The 20,225-nt window shown below is 47.9% G+C and overlaps 1 protein-coding gene and 1 pseudogene across 5 annotated transcripts; both read left to right on the top strand.

Annotated features, from left to right (window-relative positions):
- The first annotated feature begins 40 nt into the window (after positions 1-40).
- C13H2orf81 (chromosome 13 C2orf81 homolog) lies at positions 41-7,909 on the top strand. Of its 5 annotated transcripts, XM_025354218.1 has the most exons (4): positions 4,033-4,658; positions 5,838-6,068; positions 6,157-6,375; positions 6,466-7,909. In XM_025354218.1, exons 1-4 carry the CDS (start codon positions 4,632-4,634, stop codon positions 7,828-7,830), a joined length of 1,842 nt encoding a protein of 613 aa, XP_025210003.1. In that variant the 5' UTR covers positions 4,033-4,631; the 3' UTR covers positions 7,831-7,909. The 5 variants fall into 5 exon arrangements, with proteins under 5 accessions (XP_025210004.1, XP_025210002.1, XP_025210006.1 ...); XM_025354219.1 differs by lacking the exon at positions 4,033-4,658 and adding an exon at positions 41-121 and having other exon boundaries at positions 5,838-5,921; positions 6,157-7,909; XM_025354217.1 differs by lacking the exon at positions 4,033-4,658 and adding an exon at positions 41-121 and having other exon boundaries at positions 6,157-7,909.
- On the top strand, positions 3,610-3,956 carry LOC112605279 (annotated as a pseudogene).
- Positions 7,910-20,225: the final 12,316 nt, after the last annotated feature.

Here is a 20,225-nt window from a genome sequence, read left to right as displayed (position 1 = left end):
GCGGGGCGAGCGACCCCGAGCGCGTGGTTGCCGAGGCGACTGTTGGGCCGCGGCGCGGCCGGGACGCAGCAGAAACGGCAGAGTTGCTGCGACCGCGTTGGCTATGGCGCACGAAGGCTCGGTGAGCTTCAGTTCAGCTGGGGATATACCAGAGCCAGGGTCGGCCGTTAAGGACGGTGTCGGGAACAGTGGGCTGGCTCTGGGCCGCCCAGTGCGCCTACTTGCCCCCGCCCACCGCGCGGGAGTTCTAGATGACCTAGGAAGCCACGTCGGTACTCGGGCAGAAAACCTACACCTGCACGGTGCCCACTCAAACGCTTTGTCACACTCAGGCCATGAGGGAAAGGGTCAGTGGGTGGTGTAGAGCCCGAGAACGGGAAGTGGATTTTGAAACAGCTAATGAATGTAGTAAGTCTCTTAACATGGTGGTGCGTATTTAAATGGATAAGCATTTAGAGAGAGAAGATAACAAAAAATCTATCTCGAGAATTTCAAGAGGAAGAAATATATTAAATAATTCAGAGGCTGCACTTGAAAGTCAGCCTCTGAATTGTTTAAGAACCAATCAATTGTTTAATTGTTTAAGAACCAATCAATTTTAAATTGTTTAAGAACCAATCAATTTTAAAATAAAGAAAACGGGGCCGGTTGCAATGGCTCAGGCCTGTAATCCCAGCACTTTGGGAGGCTGAGGCGGGCGGATTGCCTAAGCTCAGGAGTTCAAAACCAGCCAGGCCAACATGGTGAGACCCCGTCTCTACTAAAATACAAAAGATTAGCTGGGTGTGGTGGCGCGGTGCCTGTAGTCCCAGCTACTGGGGAGGCTGAGGCAGGAGAATCGCTTGAACCGGGGAGGCGGAGGTTGCAGTGAGCCGAGATCGCGCCGCTGCACTGTAGCCTGGGTGACAAAGAGAGACTGTCTCCAAAAAAAAAAAAAAAAAGAAAGAAAAAGAAAAAAGAAAACGGATTTGAAGAGCCTTTATGCAAAAATATCTCTGTCCCCTCTGGTCACCATCACGGGTGTCAGATGCGAAGCTGGGAGGGGAGGTCTAAGGAACCAACTCTCTTTACCCAGTCCAGTCAGCCCTGCTCTAGTCAAGCTTGGCCTGGGCTGTGGGCCACTCCTGGTGCTTGCCACAGGGCTCTTCTCACTGGTGGATGGGGTAATGAGACTTAAGGGATTTTGAGTTCAGTGCAAGACTTAGGAAACAGCAGATTTGGGGAGATAATGAATTTTAGGAAACAGATATGAGACAAGGTTTTACAGGGCAATAAGCAAAGGTTTGGGAAGATCACATTTGGAGGTGCATTTTGGAAGGAACCAGGTTCAGGGAGACTGTTGTGGGGAATTGAGGGAGCTCCCAAGAGATTGTTTGTAAACTTTTTATGTCCCTAAAGTGAGTTTTGGGGACTAGTCTTTTTTTTTTTTTAAGTGATTACAAAAGGAAACAAACTAATTGTAGAGAACTTACAAAATAGAAAAGAGCATAGGAAGGAAATGTACTCTCTGTTATCATTTTGATGTTTTCCTTTTGTTGAACACATAGTGGTTTACATATATGAAATCATAATTGATATGTAATTTTGTATCCTGCTTCTTTCACTTAATATTACATCATAAACATTTGCTTTATGCCATTGCAAATTCTTTCTAAAGATTACCTTTAATGGCTGGGTCAGTGGCTCACGCCTGCGAGGTGAGCAGATCACTTGAGGCCAGTTCAAGACAAGCCTGGCCAACATGGTGAAACCCCATCTCTACTAAAAATAGAAAAAAAATTAGCCGGGCCTTGTGGCAGGCGCCTGTAATCCCAGCTACTCAGGAGGCTGAGGCAGGAGAATTGCTTGAACCTGGGAGGTAGAGGTTACAATGAGCTGAGATCTTGCCACTGCACTCCAGCCTGGGTGACAGAGCGAAACTCCGTCTCAAAAACAAAAACAAACAGAAAAGATTACCTTTAATCATTGCGTAATATTTCAGTATATATAGCATAGTCAATTATTCTCTTTTTAAAGACATATTTTCAATATTCTGCTATTATAAAAATACCACAGGGAATTTGTTGGAGAATATATATATATTAAGAACCAAAAAATATATATATATTTTTTTGAGATGGAGTCTCGCTCTGTTGCCCAGGCTGGAGTGCAGTGGCTGGATCTCAGCTCCCTGCAAGCTCTGCCTCCCGGGTTTACACCATTCTCCTGCCTCAGCCTCCCCAGTACCTGGGACTACAGGCGCCCGCCACCTCGCCCAGCTAGTTTTTTGTGTTTTTTAGTAGAGACGGGGTTTCACCGTGTTAGCCAGGATGGTCTCAATCTCCTGACCTCGTGATCCACCCGTCTTGGCCTCCCAAAGTGCTGGGATTACAGGCTTGAGCCACCGTGCCCGGCCTGGAGAATATATTTTTATATTCATTTCAGAAAATGCCTTTTGGTTGTATTTATAGAACTGAAATTGCAGGGTTGAAGAAGTGAAAACATTTTTTGATGTCTTCATGCATACTGTTGCAGCATGATGTCACACTAAACCTTTGCCAATGTTGAGTATTCTTGTTTTTAAAATAATTTCTAATTTGATGAACTAGAAATCAGAATCTCAATACTATATTTATTAGTCATCTACAGCCCCTCTTTTGTGAAATGTCACGTCCTTTGCTTATCTTTGGGATCTCAAATGGTTTTTCTTCTTATAGTTTAAATTTTTATTGCAATGTAGCCCAAGCTGGACTTGAACTCCTGGGCTCAAGCAATCTCCCTGCCTCAGCCTCCCAAGCAGCTGGTACTATGGGTGTGCACCACTGTGCCTGGCCATTTTTCTTCTTCTATTTTTTATTTTATTAGTATTTATTTATTTATTTATTTATTTATTTGAGACAGAGTCTCGCTCTGTCACCCAGGCTGGAGTTCGACAGGATGATCTCAGCTCACTGCAAACTCTGCCTCCTGGGTTCAAGTAATTCTCATGCCTCGGCCTCCCTAGTAGCTGAGATTACAGGCGCCCACCACCATACCTGGCTAATTTTTGTATTATTAGTAGAGACGGGGTTTCACCATGTTGGCTAGGCTGATCTCGAACTGCTGACCTCAAATGATCCACCCACCTCAGCCTCCCAAAGTGCTGGGATTACAGGCATGAACCACCGTGCCCGGCCATTTTTTAAATATGAGCTTTTAATTTACTCGGGATATTTTTTTTTTTTCATATTTGTTGCAAATGTCTTTGGTTGAGACGCTCTGGAGTCAGACTTGCATGTGAATGCATTCTGACTTCACTACCTCCTACTTGTGTGATACTGGGTAAATTACCATAAAATGGAGATAAGAATAGTTGATTAAAAAAAAAAAAAAATGTAGAGAACTTTTTAGCTCCCCTGAGGCGGGGCTGCGCTGTCCTAAGGGGGACTCCGAGCCTGGGCTATTTCTGGCGCTGGTGCGGCTCCAGGAAGGCATCCGCATTTGCAACCAGCGGCGGCAGCGGTGGAGCCTGGCCGGGCCTCAGCGCCCAGCACCGCCGCTCCCGCCAAACCGGAGCATGCACCGCAGGCTGGCGGCCGAGTTCGCCCATCCCAGCCATCACTCTTCCACCTGCTCCTTAGAGAAGGGAAGATGAGCAAGTCAAGCTCAAAGTCCAGCCAGTCCTTGGCCTCCAAGCAGAAAAAGGACGGCACTGAGAAGCGGGGCCGTGGCAGGCCCCACCAGCAGCCTCCGGTGAGTCCCGGGACATCGCTGGTATGGAGTCAGAAGGAGCCCAGCGAAATGCCAACACCTAAGAGACCTCGGGTCGACCAAAGGGAAGCAAAAACAAGGGTGCTGCTAAGACCCGGAAAACCACCACAACTCCAGGAAGGAAACCAAGGGAAAGACCAAAAAAACTGGAGAAGGAGGAAGAGAAGGGCATCTCGCAGGAGTCCTCACCGAAGGAGCAGCTTCCTTCTGGGACTGGACAGCTTTGATCCACTCCCACCCCGCCACACCCTCCACCCCCTCCCGACACCCACCATCACCACCACCTCCTGCCACCACCCCCATCTTCCACCTGGCCCTCACCACCACACTACATAACACACCAGCCGCTGCAGGGTCCCTATGGGCTGAGTGGGGAGGACTTTTCCCCTGGCCTGTTCCCACCTCCAACCCCCGCCCACCCACTCATACATATGTGCCCTCCTGGACAAAGCTAATGTCCCACTTAGCCGCACCCTGCACCTGCTGCGTCCCCACTCCTTTGGTGGTGGGGACATTGCTCTCTGCGCTTTTGGTTTGGGGGCCACCTCTCTGCTCCTCCACTGTTCCCTCTGGCTTCCCATAGAGGGGCCTGGGAGGGCTCCCCTGGCCTTAAAAGGGGCCCAAGCCCCCATTCTGGGACACCCTACTCCACTGTCCTGGCAGCAGCAGGTGTGGCCAATGGAGGGGGGTGCTGGCCCCCAGGATTCCCCCAGCCAAACTGTCTTTGTCACCATGTGAGGCTCACACCTTTCATCCTTCACCACCTTCCCTAGTCCCTGCACTAGATTGGACAGCCCCCATTGGCTACAGGAAAGCAGGAGGGGTGTGAGTCCCCTACTCCCTCTTTGCAGTGGCCCCAGCCCCCTTACCCTCTGCCTGGGTACTGAGTGCATATTGCAGTGATGGAGATGCAGTCACCTATTGTCCAGGTGAGGCCCATGAGCCCTGTGGCAGCCACCTGAGATGGGCTGGGGCTGCTCCCCCACCCCTACTTTGCTTCTACCACTTGGCCATTTCCCCCTCCTCAGATGGGGCACCAATAACAAGGAAACCACCCTTCCCACTCCCAACCCTCCTGCTCCTGCCACCCCCCAAGGTTCTGGTTCCATTTTTCCTTTGTTCACAAACTACCTCCAGACAGTTGTTTTGTTTTTGGTTCAACGTTCCATTCTTTGACATCCGTCATTGCTGCTGCTACCAGCGCTAAATATTTGTTCATCCACATTGCCTCCTGCTCTGCACATGATCCCCTCCCCCAAGTTACTCTTCGTGGGGAAGAGGGGCTGGGGCATGGCAGGCTGGGTGACCGACTACTCCAGTCGGGGTCCTGCCCCTAGGATGCTGCCCCAAAGAGAGCAAGGGGGCCCGAATCCACCATAAAGGGTGTAGGGGCCACCTCCTTCCCCTGGTCTGTCAGGGAGGGGTAGCCATTATTTGTCCCAGCCTGGGGCTCCCCCTCTGGTTTCCTATTTGCAGTTACTTGAATTTAAAAAAAAAACAAAAAAAAAATCCTTTTCTGGAAAACAAAATGTGGAGAAGACTCTAAATAGCACCAATAATTCCAGGACTGTTTACTGAATTGTCTTTCTCAAGTACTTTGAACACTGAAGAATTTTGAACACTTTGCACTGGTATAAGGCCCATGAAGTTAAACCTTCACATTGCCTGAGTTTGCTCACTGTGTGCTCCTAAGCAAGGATGGTTAACTTCTGTCAGTTTCTTTCTTCTTTTTCTTTTTTTTTCTTTTCTTTCTTTCTTTTCTTTTTTCTTTTTTTTTTTTTTTTTTTTTTTTTGAGACGCAGTCTCACTGTCGCCAGGTTGGAGTGCAGTGGCGCAATCTGCTCACTGCAACCTCCATCTCCCGGGTTCAAGCAATTCTCCTGCCTCAGCCTCCCCACTTCAGTTTATCTGTCAATTGTGGTTAGTGGGCTGTTAATGAAAATTATTAGGTGAAACATCTACTAAGTATCAGTCACATATGGGCTCTTCCTCAATTGGCCCTTTTCCTTCCCACTAGACAACTGGAGAAAGCTTCCTTCTAACCTACAGCTACTCTTACGTTCCACTTCTTGGTTTCCTGCTCTGACTGCCCTGTTTTGTTCTCACAGAGGCAGGAGAGGCAGGTCCGAGACCGCGGGGTGACCCGGTCCAAGGCGGAAAAAGTACGGCCGCCCACTGTGCCAGTGCCGCAGGTGGATATTGTGCCTGGGCGGCTCAATGAGGCCGAGTGGATGGCGCTTACCGCCCTCGAGGAGGGCGAGGACGTGGTAGGGGACATCTTGGCTGACTTGCTGGCTCGAGTCATGGACTCTGCTTTCAAAGTCTACCTGACTCAGCAGGTGGGCCGGGATTCGGGTCCTTCAGACTCATTTCCTCCCTCTCCCGCCTCTCCCTGCCGACCTGAGAGACCCTCTCTCGCCTCCGCAGTGCATTCCATTCACCATCAGCCAGGCCCGAGAGGCCATGCTGCAGATCACGGAGTGGCGCTTCCTGGCCCGGGACGAGGGAGAATCTGCAGTGGCTGAGGACCCTACATGGGGTGAGGACGAGGAACCTTCAGCATGCACGACAGACTCCTGGGCTCAGGGTTCAGTGCCCGTGCTGCACGCGCCCACCTCGGAGGGCCTGGAGAACTTCCAAGGCGAAGTACACTCCTCAGGAACCTCTCCGGTCTCCTTTGCCCCTACTCCTGCTCTCCCCTTTCCGACATCTCACTGTCCGAGTGCATTTCCCCAGGACCCTGGGGGCGTGGACCAGATCCCTTTAGGAAGGTCATGGATGGGTCGAGGCTCCCAGGAGCAGATGGAATCTTGGGAGCCTTCTCCGGAGCTGAAAGTCACCTCTGTCCCTCCTACTACGTCAGAGCTGTTTCAGGAGGCAGGGCCCGGCGGTCCTGTAGAGGAAACGGACGGCCAGTCTAGAGGCCTCTCCTCGGCCGGGTCCTTGAGCGCAAGCTTCCAACTGTCGGTGGAGGAGGCGCCTGCGGAGGATGCCGACTCTTCTCTGGAGCCGTACCTGGTGGCCAGCTCCCAGGCCTTAACCCAGAGGGGACAGCCGCTAGACTTCCATTTGTCATTGGAGGACCTCTACTGTTGCATGCCCCAACTGGACGCGGCTGGGGATCGGCTGGAACCCAGGTCGGAGGGGGTGCCACGCATTGCCTCGGGCGTGTCGGAGTCCTGCCCCTCTGTGGGCGGCGCCACCGGCCCCTCGGCGTCCTCCCAGCAGCAGCGGGCCGGATCCTCGGATGTGCTGCTGAGCGCCCAGCACCACAGGATGCGCCGCAAGGCGGCCGTGAAGCGCCTGGACCCTGCGCGGCTCCCGTGCCACTGGGTGTGCCCTGTGGCTGAGGTCCTGGTCCCAGACTCTCAAACACGCCCCTTGGAAGCCTACCGCGGACGCCAGCGGTGCGAGAAGACCAAGGCCCGGGCCGAACTCCAAGCCCTCGGCCCCAGCACCCGTGTCTCCCCGGCAGCGTTCTTCCCTCTCCGGCCAGGCGTTCCTTTCCGTGCCTTGGACTCGGGCCCCGCACTCCAGTTCCCCACTTTAAATTTAGGCCTATCGTCACCATCCTTCAGGTCAAAGCTGTCACTCCCCGACTCCAGGATCCGCTTCCTCACCACACACCCGGTGCTCCCTGATGTGGCCCGCAGCCTTAGCCCCAAGCTGTGGCCCAGTGCCAGGTGGCCCAGCGGTTGGGAGGGGGAGGCCGAGCTGCTGGGCGAGCTGTGGACTGGCCGGACCCGTGTGCCTCCACAGGGTCTGGAGCTGGCAGACAGGGAGGGCCAGGATCCTGGCAGATGGCCTCGAACCACACCCCCGGTCCTTGAAGCCACTTCCCAGGTGATGTGGAAGCCGCTGTTGCTGCCAGAAGCCCTGAAGCTGGCCCCTGGTGTGAGCATGTGGAACCGGAGCACCCAGATGTTGTTCAGCTCCGCTCTGCCTGAACAAGAGGACAAAGAAGGTAGCACCTTTCCTCCTGTTGAGCAACACCCCATCCAGACAGGTGCCCCAAAGCCCCAGGTGACCGTAGCACAGCTAATGAAGAACTCAACCCCCAAAGTGTGGTCACACTCCTCTAAGCCCGCTGCCTCACTCTGATCCCTTAGCCTCTGGCAGTGGTAACAGGCCCCTCCCTCTACTTGCCAGAAATAAACACCTGAGTTGCCTTAGGAACTAGTCTGATGTCTCTTGTCAGTTTCTTCCAAGGGTGTCCACCCTCTCACTGAACTCCAAGGGGAGCAGTTATCCTGCAGGCCTAGAAGAAGATAGAACCAGGGTTCAGGAAATAATCCTCTCGCCACCCTTAGGAGACCCTGCTTTAGGGCCAAAACTGGCCCATCGCAGAGGTATTGTAGAGAAATCCCCGTCCTCCAAAGGAGTACACATAAGGGCTGCCAGCAGGTCTGGCTCTGTAGAGAGAACTTGGAGTCTCCTTTCAGTAGGGGAGGAAGGAGATGGCCCTGCATAAGCAAAGAGTGATTCGAGATATGAAGAACTTGATTTCTTGCTTCCCCGGTCCCTGGAGCTTGGTCACTTCACCTCAGACTGCAAATCCAAATTTCACTTTTGGAGTTAAGGAGGAACTCTCAAATTCAAACAGTATATTGAACAAACTCCAGAGTCAGTGCCTCCTTAAATTTTATCTCAGGCTCCACACCTGCCTCCTTGCTGGTCTCCACTCTGCCCAGATTTATCCTGCACCCACTTCCTCCTACAGCATTTCCCCAGCAGGCCCAGGAAGTTTCTGCTGTGTTGCTGTGGGCTGCACTCAGCATCCTAGTCTGGGGCGCTGGTTCTGTCTTCCTTATTCTGGTCCTCCTGCTTCAACTATGTGTGCTGCTCTGGCAGAAGTCTCATCCCTGGGACCTCCAGCGCTGCTCCACAGATCTGACTGGGAAAACAGCCATAGTGACTGGGGCCAACAGTGGTGAGTGCTCCTGCCACCCTGAATCCTCACTGTGGTCCTCAGCCTACAACAACTCTCACAGGGAAGGCAGGGAGAAGCATCCACTATCAACACCCTGGTTCCTCCCCTAGAGTGTCCCTTATTCACTGTAGTCACCACCCAGCCAAAGCTGTCCTCCCACAGGCATCAGGAAGGTTGTATGCCAGGACCTAGCTCCGTGTGGGGCCCAAGTGATCCTTACCTGTCAGAGCAGGGAATGTGGACAGTAAGCCCTGGCTGAGATTCAAGCAGCCTCAAACAGTAACGGCCTCCTGCTTGGTGAGGTGGACCTTAGCTCCATGACCTCTATTCGGAGCTTTGCCCGGAGGCTTCTACAGGAGAATCCTGAGATACATCTGCTGGTAAACAATGCTGGTATGTGCCTTGGCTTGCTTCTCCAAACACCTTTCTGCAGCCTCCTTTCTAGCTCAGGAACCCTAAAACAGGTGTCCTCAAAGCCTAACGTATGCAATCTTACCAGAACACACTAATCCATACCCTCCCCTAAAAAGCCAACATTGAGTTATAGCCTTAAACTTCATTGCCCCCATCTTTGCATGTACGTGCCCCTGTGGCATTTCTGCTGAAGGTAATATGTCCCTCCCAGACCTTGTCTCCCTCAAGGTGGTCCCTTTATCACTCAATGCCAGTGTTTTCATTTCCTCCCAGGATTCCCCAAGACACTTACCCCAGAGGGCCTGGATCTTACCTTTGTCACTAACTATGTTGGGCCCTTTCTGCTCACAAATCTACTCCAAGGTAAGGAAGGATGGGCACCTTCTGTGCTGCCCCTCTTCCCTGTACCCCTGGCATTCTAGTGACTGTCTCCCAGGACCACCTCTTGCCTCTTGGCACCCAACTGCTTGCTGAGTGGTGACCCAACACACTTTTTGTGTTACACATCAGGGAGGCCCAGCTGGCACAAGCCAGTATTAGAAGGCTGGTAGAAGAATCATTCAGCCCAAAATATAATCAGCAAGGGGATATGAGATCCCAGATCTCCTTCTCCCATCCCCTAGTTCCAGCCAGACCAGTACAGTCAGTTTTTGCAACAAAGGCTTCTTGAGGGGGATACTAGGCATCAGAAACAGAGAAAGCAAGAAGACCCAGTTTATTTTCTCAGGGTCGGCCAGAGGTGTAGGCCATACAGGTGATACAGTTGATGCATTACTGCCTTGGGCCTAAGTCCTTTGAAGAGGCCCTTTCTGATTGAGAAAGTTTGGCTCCTCCGGGGAAAGGTTCGGGGAGTGGGTGGCAGGCACATTCTCCCGGATGCTTTCTCTTAGATTGTAGAATAGCCCCTTTATTATTTTTGTTTGTTTTTTTTAAAAAAATTACTCATCCCCTTGCAATGATAGCCTCTTTAAAAGAAAAGCAATTCTTTTGGGGGGGGTCAGGTAATACATATCCAAAGTACAAAATTGAAAGTGTACAAAAGGATATAGAGAGTTTTGTTTTTTTTTTAAACTATTCTTCTCTTCTTGTACATCAACCACCTGTTCCCCCGCCGAGAGGCAACTCAGGGTCTCACGTATCCTTTCGTGGTCAACTAAATTAATCCCAACTGGAAAGTGAACAAAGGCAAAACTCTATGCACCTGCAAGTATGATTGTTTTTGTCCCTTTCCACAAATTGTAACATGTCATGACATTATCTGCATCTTGCTTAGTGACAGTTTCTTAAACTTCTTTCCTGTCTCCTCTTCTCTAATCTATTATCCCCACTGCCACATCTAGTAATCACTTTTCATCATGACACTTTCTTGCTTAAAATCCTTTGAAGGTACCCCTCTCCTTTGTAGGATGAACTCTAAGCCCCTTCTCTACACTTAGAAGGCCCTGTGCTAGGCTGGGCGTGGTGGCTCATGCTTGTAATCCCAGCACTTTGAGAGGCTGAGGTGGGCTAATCACCTGAGGTCGGGAGTTCGAGACCAGCCTGACCAACATGGAGAAACCCCATCTCTAGTAAAAATACAAAATTAGCCGGGCATGGTGGTGCATGCCTGTAATCCCAGCTACTCGGGAGGCTGAGGCAGGAGAATTGCTTGAACCTGAGAGGTGGAGGTTTCAGTGAGCTGAGACTGCGCCATTGCACTCCAGCTTGGGCAACAAGAGTGAAACTCTGTCTCAAAAAAAAAAAAAAAAAACCCTCCACTGGCTGAGAGCCTTGCCTTTTGCCCTTCCTTAACCCACCTCCTAGTCTCCAGCCAGGCAATCTGCAGCTCTTGGACCATGGTCTGGTTTTTTTTTCACCCTCTTACTGTGTTTTTGCACATATGGTTCCTTCTACCTGGGATATCCTTTCTCATCGTGTTGGCCTGGCTAACTTTAGTTCACCTGCCAAGATGCAGCACAGATATCACCTCTGCTGTGGATCTTTCCACAACCTTCACCTCCCCCAGTCACCCCCATTTACTGGGCTCCATTAGCCCCCTTGGACACATCTCTGTGACTGCACTGATGTTGCTCTGTGAGGATCAGTCTCTCCAACTGAGCAGAGAGTGCTTTTGCTCTCTATGTCACTGTCTGCAAATTTAAAGTCCATTGTCTTCTTTAAGAATAATTTTCTTTCCAGCAAATTTTGGCTAAATACCACCTGCTCAGTTTTTCATTTATAATTTGTAATTTTTAAATTTTATTTTGTATTAATTTTTTTTTTCCTGGGGAGACAAGGCGCAGGTGTTGGAAGCAGCCCATGCAGCAGGCTGGCCTCCTGCTGAGTGATTCTTAATTTCAGTGTAAGCCTTGAAATAGTTTTAGCATTTTAAAAACAATACTGTAAACTGATATGTGACAACTATTTTTTATACTTTATATAATCCAGCCTTTTTTTTTTTTTTTTTTTTTGAGACGGAGTTTTGCTCTTGTTTCCCAGGCTGGAGTGCAATGACGCGATTTTGGCTCACTGCAACCTCCACCTCCTGGGTTCAAGCGATTCTCCTGCCTCACTCTCCTGGGATTATAGGCGCCCAACACCACGCCCGGCTAATTTTTTGTATTTTTGCTAGAGACGGGGTTTCACCATGTTGGGCAGGCTGACCTCAGGTGATCCACCTGCCTTGGCCTCTCAAAGTGCTGGGATTACAGGCATGAGCCACCACACCCGGCCAATCCAGATTTTTTTGTATACTTACTGATATGGTTTGGCTCTGTGTCCCCACCCAAATCTCATCTTGAACTGTAATCCCCACATGTGGAGGGAGGGACCTGGTGGGAAGTGACTGGATCATGGGGGCAGTTTCCCCCATGCTGTTCTTGTGATATTGAGAGAGATCTCACAAGATCTGATGGTTTTAAAAATGGCAATTTTCCCCTGCCTGCTCTCTGTCTCACCTGCGACCATGTAAGACATGCCTTGCTTCCCCTTTGTCTTCCGCCGTGATTATAAGTTTCCTGAGATCTCCCCAGCCATGCAGAGTTGTGAGTCAATTAAACTTTTTTTGTTTATAAATTACCCAGTCTCAGGTAGCATCTTAATAGTGGTGTGAGAGGCCGGGCGCGGTGGCTCAAGCCTGTAATCCCAGCACTTTGGGAGGCCGAGACGGGTGGATCACGAGGTCAGGAGATCGAGACCATCCTGGCTAACCCGGTGAAACCCCGTCTCTACTAAAAAAAATACAAAAAAACTAGCCGGGCGAGGTGGCGGCGCCTGTAGTCCCAGCTACTCGGGAGGCTGAGGCAGGAGAATGGCGGGAACCCGGGAGGCGGAGCTTGCAGTGAGCTGAGATCCGGCCACTGCACTCCAGCCTGGGTGACAGAGCGAGACTCCGTCTCAAAAAAAAAAAAAAAAAAAAAAAATAGTGGTGTGAGAACAGACTAAAACTTATGTACTATTTTAAACATTTTTTTAAGATTTAACTTCAAGACTGTAATTTTGTTTTTGTTTTTGTTTTTTAATATTAAACTTGTCAATAGTTTTCCAGTGATGGCCTTCCCTAGCTTTGTTTCTTTAAAAATATTTTCTCAAGTATCTCTGCACACATATTTCTTTTCCCCCAAACCTAGCACCCTTATGTCCTTAGCACCTAGGTTAGTGTCTGCCATATTCCAGGTGCCTAATGAACATTTGTGGGATGGCTAAATGAAGGAATTAATGTATAAATACATGAAAGCAACTTTCACAGTGTTTCCAGCTTCTCCTTCCCCTTCTTAGCCATCAGTGAAATAAAACATATAAATGAGGATCAATTAAGTTAGCTTCAACTAGCACGTACAAGAAAAGCAAGGCAAAACTCTAAACACTAATATGAAAGAAGAAAAAGATCATTAGGAAGGCAGCTAATAATGAAAATGAGGTCCCAGCTAATATTAAGCTCTCGTATGCCTAGCCCAGATTTCTGGATAGGGGCCCCACTGCCCCTTCTTAGAGAGCCCTGCTCTCCTATCTTCTGGAGAAGCAGGTTGGGGAGTGAGCATGGGAGTTTACTCTAGAACTTGGATTGAAGGAGTATGGTCCCTCTCATCTCTACCCAGGGGCCCTACAACTGGCAGAGTCAGCCCCAGGGGTGAATGTGTCTTCCGTTCAGTATGCACATGGGTACATTGATGAGGGGCACCTGACAGGCTGGAGGCCCTTCGACCTTTAACCAAAACTATGACTGCAGCAAACTGCTATTGACTTCATTCACTGGAGAGCTTGCCCAGAGACTTCCAGGAACAGGTAACTGCCTCTGACACCCCTTACTCCAGTCCCAGCACCACCTCCCAACCTTTCGCATCTCCTTCCAACATGTCCTGGCCATAAAGTATGCCCAATGTGCCCCCAAACCAGGATTTTATTCCACTCCAACTATCATCTGTGTACCCTCTATTTCTCTCAATCCTGTATTCACATCATTTCAACCTTTTCCCATTCTTTCATCTCCCACAGTATTTCTTTCCTGCTGGTGTTTTCAATACCAGCATCATCCATCGTGTTCCTCCTGCAGTTCACCCAACACTTCCAATACCTATTCTTCCTTACTGGCTTGGATACCATTAAGGTAAGCTATGGAGTACCAGTGTCCCCTGCACCACCCTCAAGTCGCTGATCAACACTACCCAACAGACTTGGAAGGACCCTTCCCTCATTTGCATGCTGCTGAACTACACTTAACCCCTTTTTTTTATTTTTTATTTTTTATTTTTTTTTTGAGACGGAGTCTCACTCTGTTGCCCAGGCTGGAGTGCAGTGGCCGGATCTCAGCTCACTGCAAGCTCTGCCTTCCAGGTTTGCACCATTCTCCTGCCTCAGCCTCCCGAGTAGCTGGAACTACAGACGCCTACCACCATGCCCGGCTATTTTTTTTTTTTTTTGTATTTTTAGTAGAGACGGGGTTTCACCGTGTTAGCCAGGATGGTCTCGATCTCCTGACCTCGTGATCCGCCCGTCTCAGCCTCCCAAAGTGCTGGGATTACAGGCTTGAGCCATTGCGCCCGGCCCTACTTAACCCCTTTTATCGGTCATCCTCCTCTCTCTTCACTTTGCGCTCTCCTTGTGTCTCACCTTCTTAGGAATGACTGTGAATGTTGTGGAGCCCGGTGTTTTGTACATGGGGATTATGAGGCATTTCTCTCGGCCATACTGCTGCTTCTTCTGGCTTGTCAGCTTCTTCATGAAGGTGGGTAGGGGAAAGAACTGATTTGGCCTAGAGGAATGGGGCAGGGCTCAACTTCTCAGTGTGTCCCAGCAGGCCAAAGTTTGCCTGGCATGACTTCTTTTTTGCTCCTCCCTCCCAACAGGATCTCAAATAAAGTGTATTCCCAGTCCTCTACTTGAGCTTGGCAGAGGAGCAGGATGGTATTTCTGGAAAATATTTCAGCAGTTCCTGTGTGATAACTCTTCCCATTAAAGCCTCTCAGGATCCTCATGTTGCCCAGAGCCTCTGTAATGCCTCAGTTCGACTGACAAGCCTAGTCAAGATGGACTGACCCTCTGTGACCTCTGCCCTAACTTGCCACCCTTCCTCTAACTTCCAGCACTTACTCTGATTATGCTCTTTGTTTGCTGGCTTCTAGGACCAATCACTGTCCAATATAATGACCACTTCCTCTGCCTGTTGGCTTACTGATGACTTGAGAGCCAAGAATAGTCAGGGGCCAGCTGTAATCCCAATGCTTTGGGAGGCCGAGGTGGGCAGATTGCTTGAGCTCAGGAGTTCATGACCAGCCTGAGCAACTTGGTGAAACCCCATCTCTATGAAAAAATACAAAAATTAGCTGAGCAGAGTGATGTGTTCCTGTGGTCCCAGTTACTCAGGAGAGTAAGGTGGGAGGATTGCATTGAGACCAGGAGGTCAAGGCTGCAGTGAGCCAAGGTTGCGCCACTGCACTCCAGCCTGGGTGACAGAGCAAGACCCTGTCTCAAAAAGAAAAAAAAAAAAGAATAATCGACACAGTTTAATCTTCCACTTTACTGCCAGTTCGCTGGTGGAAGTACTCATCCTTTAGGCACTAGGATCTCCCAACCTACCGAGTGTCATGGCGGGTTGTGGTGACTTGAAGTAAAACTCCTTCCAGGGAGCATTAGGGTTACCAGTAAGAAGGGAAACTTTCATTTGTACCTCTTGATTCCCAGACCTGTGCTTCTTGCCTATGGGGAAGACAGCCCCACACAGTGACCTCTGGATTAAGCCATGTACCACATCCTATAGCACAGCACCCCAACCTCATAGGGTGTTGTCTCCCAGCTAGTATTATACTGAGCCTGCTGTGGGTGATCCAGTTAATTTAGGGAGTATGAGCCCATTGCTCCTTTTCTGGGATCCTTGTTCATATATATAAATTTTAGAATCAGCTCTTTGAATTTCACACACACACACCCTGTTGGGGATTGCATTGAATCTATAGATCTACTTGGGAGGATTGACATTTTTATGAGATTGAGTCTTCCCAACCGTGGACAAGGTTGACTCATATCTATTTAAATCTTCTTAATACCTGTACAAAACTTTAAATAATTTTATCCACAAAGATCTTGCACAGAAGTTTTACTGCATTTATATTCAGGCACTCTCATTTTTATGCTATTATAAATGATATTTTAAAATGTGTATATCTGTTGATGGCTGTGTGAAACCTCAGTTCTTAGTTTAAAAGAATTTAAACACGAGACACACAGCAAAAGAAGTGCAGCATAGAGTATTTATTGCAAAAGAAAAAATATTTTGAAAGGTAGGTACAGAACAGGCAGTATACCGAGAGAGGGAGAGAATTCAGGGCAGGCTGCTTATAAGGATGAGACAGCAAAGACTGGCACTAGCGAGACTCCCTTTATGGAAGTCTGACATGATTATTCATGAGGTGGCAAGAGGTGTTACTAGTAAGCATGTTCTGGGTAGTCCTCTGGGTGTGGATGCTCAGTAGCTGTATATGCTTGTTCATATGTCACATGTCTCATTAGCATCTTCAATATCCAGGGGTGTGCTTTTTACTAATAAAATGAGCAATGGGTCAGTTTGAGGACAGGTAAAATCAAACTGCACATGCTGTCTACAGGGGAAATTCCCTACTGAGGATAGCTTTGCTTGAATGAGCTCAGTTACAATGCATATGCTGAGGTTTATTGTGTTGATTGTACAGTCACCACTGTTGCTGCCTTGATTACTTGGTCACTTCCTTGACTACCTCTCCTGCCTCATATTGATCTTACATCAAACAACTTTATGAAGTTATCTAATTCTAATAAGTTATCCATAGATTCTCTTGGTTTTTCTATATGGAAAATCACATCATCCAGGAATAATCACAGTTTTATTTCTTCCTTTGTAACTATTCTAACTCATATTTCTTTTTCTAGAAAACCATAATAGATTTTCTAGTATTGAAACAACCTTACATTTCTGGAATAAACCACTTTGTAATAGTGTTACCTTTTTTATGCATTGCTAAACAGCATGCTCATGGTTTGTTTTTTTTTGAGACGGAGTCTCGCTCTGTCACCCAGGCTGGAGTGCAGTGGCTGGATCTCAGCTCACTGCAAGCTCCGCCTCCTGGGTTCACGCCATTCTCCTGCCTCAGCCTCCCGAGTAGCTGGGACTACAGGCGCCCGCCACCTCGCCCGGCTAGTTTTTTGTATTTTTTAGTAGAGACAGGGTTTCACCGTGTTAGCCAGGATGGTCTTGATCTCCTGACCTCGTGATCTACCCGTCTCAGCCTCCCAAAGTGCTGGGATTACAGGCTTTTTTTTTTTGTTTGTTTTAAAGAACTTTTTACTATGTTCCTGAAGGAGATTGGCCCAAATAAATAAAATAAAAATAATAAACAATAAATAATAAAGGAGATTGGCCTGTATTTTTCCTTATTTATGTTGAAATTGCCTGGTTTTGCTGTTATGAGTACTTTTTTTTTTTTTTTTTTTTTAAGACAGAGTCTCTCTCTCTCGCCCAGGCTGGAATGCAGTGGCGCGGTCTAGGCTCACTGCAACCTCCGCCCCGCGGGTTCACGCCTTTCTCCTGCCTCAGCCTCCCGGGTAGCTGAGATTATAGGCGCCCTCCATCACGCCTGGATGATTTTTGTTTTTTTTTTTTTTAGTAGGGACGGGGTTTCACCGTGTTAGCCAGGATGGTTTCCATCTCCTGACCTCGTGATCCGCCCACCTTGGCCTCCCAAAGTGCTGGGATTACAGGCGTGAGCCACCGCGCCTGGCCAACAGGTTTTTTGGTTTTTTTTGTTTTTTTTTTTTGTTTGTTTTTTTGAGATGGGAGTTTCGCTCTTGTTGCCCAGGTCGGAGTGCAATGGCGCGATCTCAGTTCACCGAAACCTCTGCCTTCCGAGTTCAAGTGATTCTCCTGCCTCCTGAGTAGCTGGGATTACGGGCATGCGCCAGCACGATCGGCTAATTTTGTATTTGTAGTAGAGATGGGGTTTCTCCATGTTGGTCAGGCTGGTCTCGAACTCAGGTGATCTGCCCACCTCGGCCTCCCAAAGTGCTGGGATTACAGGCGTGAGCCACTGCACCCGGCCTTTTTTTTTTTTTTTTTTTTAAGATGGAGTCTTGCTCTTGTTGCCCAGGCTAGAGTGCAATGTCGCGATTTCGGCTCACTGCAACCTCTGCCTTCTGGATTCTAGCGATTCTCCTGCCTCAGCCTCCGGAGTAGCTGGGATTACAGGCGCCTGACACTACGCCCAGCTAGTTTTTGTATTTTTAGTAGAGACGGGGTTTCATCATGTTGGCCAGGTTGGTCTCAAACTCCTGACTTCAGGTGATCCACCGGCCTCAGCCTCCCAAAATGCTGGGATTACAGGTGTGAGCCACCACCCACGTACAAATATAGTATTTCTACATCTTCTGGCTTTCATTGTTATTGATAAATTAATGTTAATCTAACAGTTATTTTGCAGGGACTTTGCCTTTTCTCTTTTGCTCCTTTTAAGATTTTATCTTTGTCATTGCTTTTCTAGTTTCATCGTAATAAACTCACGAATTTATTACATGTGAATTTCTTTTTATTTATTCTGGTGGAAATTTCTCAGATTTCCTGAATCTGAGGATATGTATCTAACCTGTATTACTCTTTTAAATACAATCTCTTCTTTATTAGCTTCCTTCCTTGCCTGCCTGGCTGCCTGCCTGCCTGTCTGCCTTCCTTCCTTCTTTCCTTCCTTCCCTTTTTCCCTCCCTCCTTCCTTCCTTTGCACCCCCCATTTTCTCTCTCTCTCTTTTTTTTTTTTTTTGTTTTTTGAGACAGAGTCTTCCTCTGTCACCCAGGCTGGAGTGTAGTGGCACAATCCTAGCTTGCTGCAGCCTCAAACTCATGGCTTCTAACAATCCTCCTGCCTTGGCCTCACAAAGTGCTGGGATTACAGGAGTGAGCCACTGTGCCCAGACCTTTTTCTTCTCTCTCTATAGAATTGCAATTTAGATAAAAGCTAGATCTTCCCACTTTATCTTTTATGTCTCTTAATTTCTCTTTCATATTTTCCTTCTCTATATACGTTAAAGTTACATTTAAGTTCATTTTTTAAAAGCTCTATTTGGGCCCCCAATTCGAACCTTAGCCAAATTTCTGCAATAGACACTTCTAGTTCAAAAAAAAAGATCTATTTTCCAACTTACTAATTTTTTTCTTCAACCATGGCCAATCTCTTGTTTATTCCATCCAGTAACCTTATGTTACCAATCATTATTTTTTTTAATTAATTAATTAATTTTTTTGAGATGGAGTCTCACTCTTGTCACCTAGGCTGGAGTGCAGTGGCGCAATATCATCAGCTCACTGCAACCTCTGCCTCCTGGGTTCAGGTGATTCTCCTGCCTCAGCCTCCTGAGTAGCTGGGATTACAGGTACCCGCCACCATGACCGGCTAATTTTCGTATTTTTAGTAGAGACAGAGTTTCACCCTGTTGGCCAGGCTAGTCTTAAACTCCTGACCTCAGGTGATCCACCTGCCTCGCCCTCCCAAAGTGCTGGGATTACAGGTGTGTGAGCCACTACGCCCAGCCCATTATTTTTTTATTACTAGATTTTATAATTAGTTATATTCCAATCTACCTGGTCAATTTTGATACTCTCCTGTTCCTTTCTTATATTTTAAATCCTCCTATGTGTTTTAAAAACATACTTAGCTTATTCATTTTATATACTGTAACTGAAAATTCCAGTATCTATAATCTTTGCAGGCTTGAACAGTTTATGGTGGCTTGTTTCCTGTGTTTTTAGTGACTGTAAACTCATCCTTCTTGGAACCATAGCTGTAGAAATTATTTAAGACTGGAATTAGGAATGAGGCATTCCCTCATTACATTTCGTTTGGCCAGGTTCCCAGGAGTACTAACCAACTTGGTACCACTTAAAATTAAATTTTTGTTTTGGGACTTTAAAAATATATATATATATTTTTTCTCTATATATATTTTCTCTATATATATTTTCTCTATATATTTTTTTCTCTCTCTCTCTATATATATATATATATTTTTTTTTTTTTTTTTTGAGACAGAGTCTCGCTCTGTCGCCCAGGCTGGAGTGCAGTGGCGTGGTCTCAGTTCACTGCAAGCTCTGCCTCCTGGGTTTACACCATTCTCCTGCCTCAGCCTCCCGAGTAGCTGGGACTACAGGCGCCCGCCACCTCGCCTGGCTAGGTTTTTTTTTGTATTTTTTAGTAGAGACGGGGTTTCACCGTATTAGCCAGGATGGTCTCGATCTCCTGACCTCGTGATCCGCCCATCTCGGCCTCCCAAAGTGCTGGGATAACAGGCTTGAGCCACCGCGCCTGGCCCTTTTTTTTCTATACATATATATTTTTTATATATATATGTGTGTGTATATATATATATTCTGGTCCTAAACTTGTATGAGTACACGCTTATTATTTGAATAATCAGAGAAGATTTCTTTTCCTCACCTCTAAGATAGGCTTTTACCCTTACTGTTTCCCTCTGGAAGGGACTCCTTCTTGTTGTTTTTCACTCTCTGGAGGATGTTACTCTTTTTCCTGGCCTATGTGTGTGGCGGAGTATAGTTCTCCATTCCAACCCTCCATGATTTCATTTTCTGTCCCTATCCCCTGCCCACCTCCGACCTTTTTTTTTCTTCTTTGAGATAGTGTTTCACTGGATGGTCTCAAAC

The sequence above is a fragment of the Theropithecus gelada genome, chromosome 13 (assembly GCF_003255815.1).
Source record: "Theropithecus gelada isolate Dixy chromosome 13, Tgel_1.0, whole genome shotgun sequence".
Lineage (NCBI taxonomy): Eukaryota > Metazoa > Chordata > Mammalia > Primates > Cercopithecidae > Theropithecus > Theropithecus gelada.
This window is presented reverse-complemented; position numbering and strand designations above follow the sequence as displayed.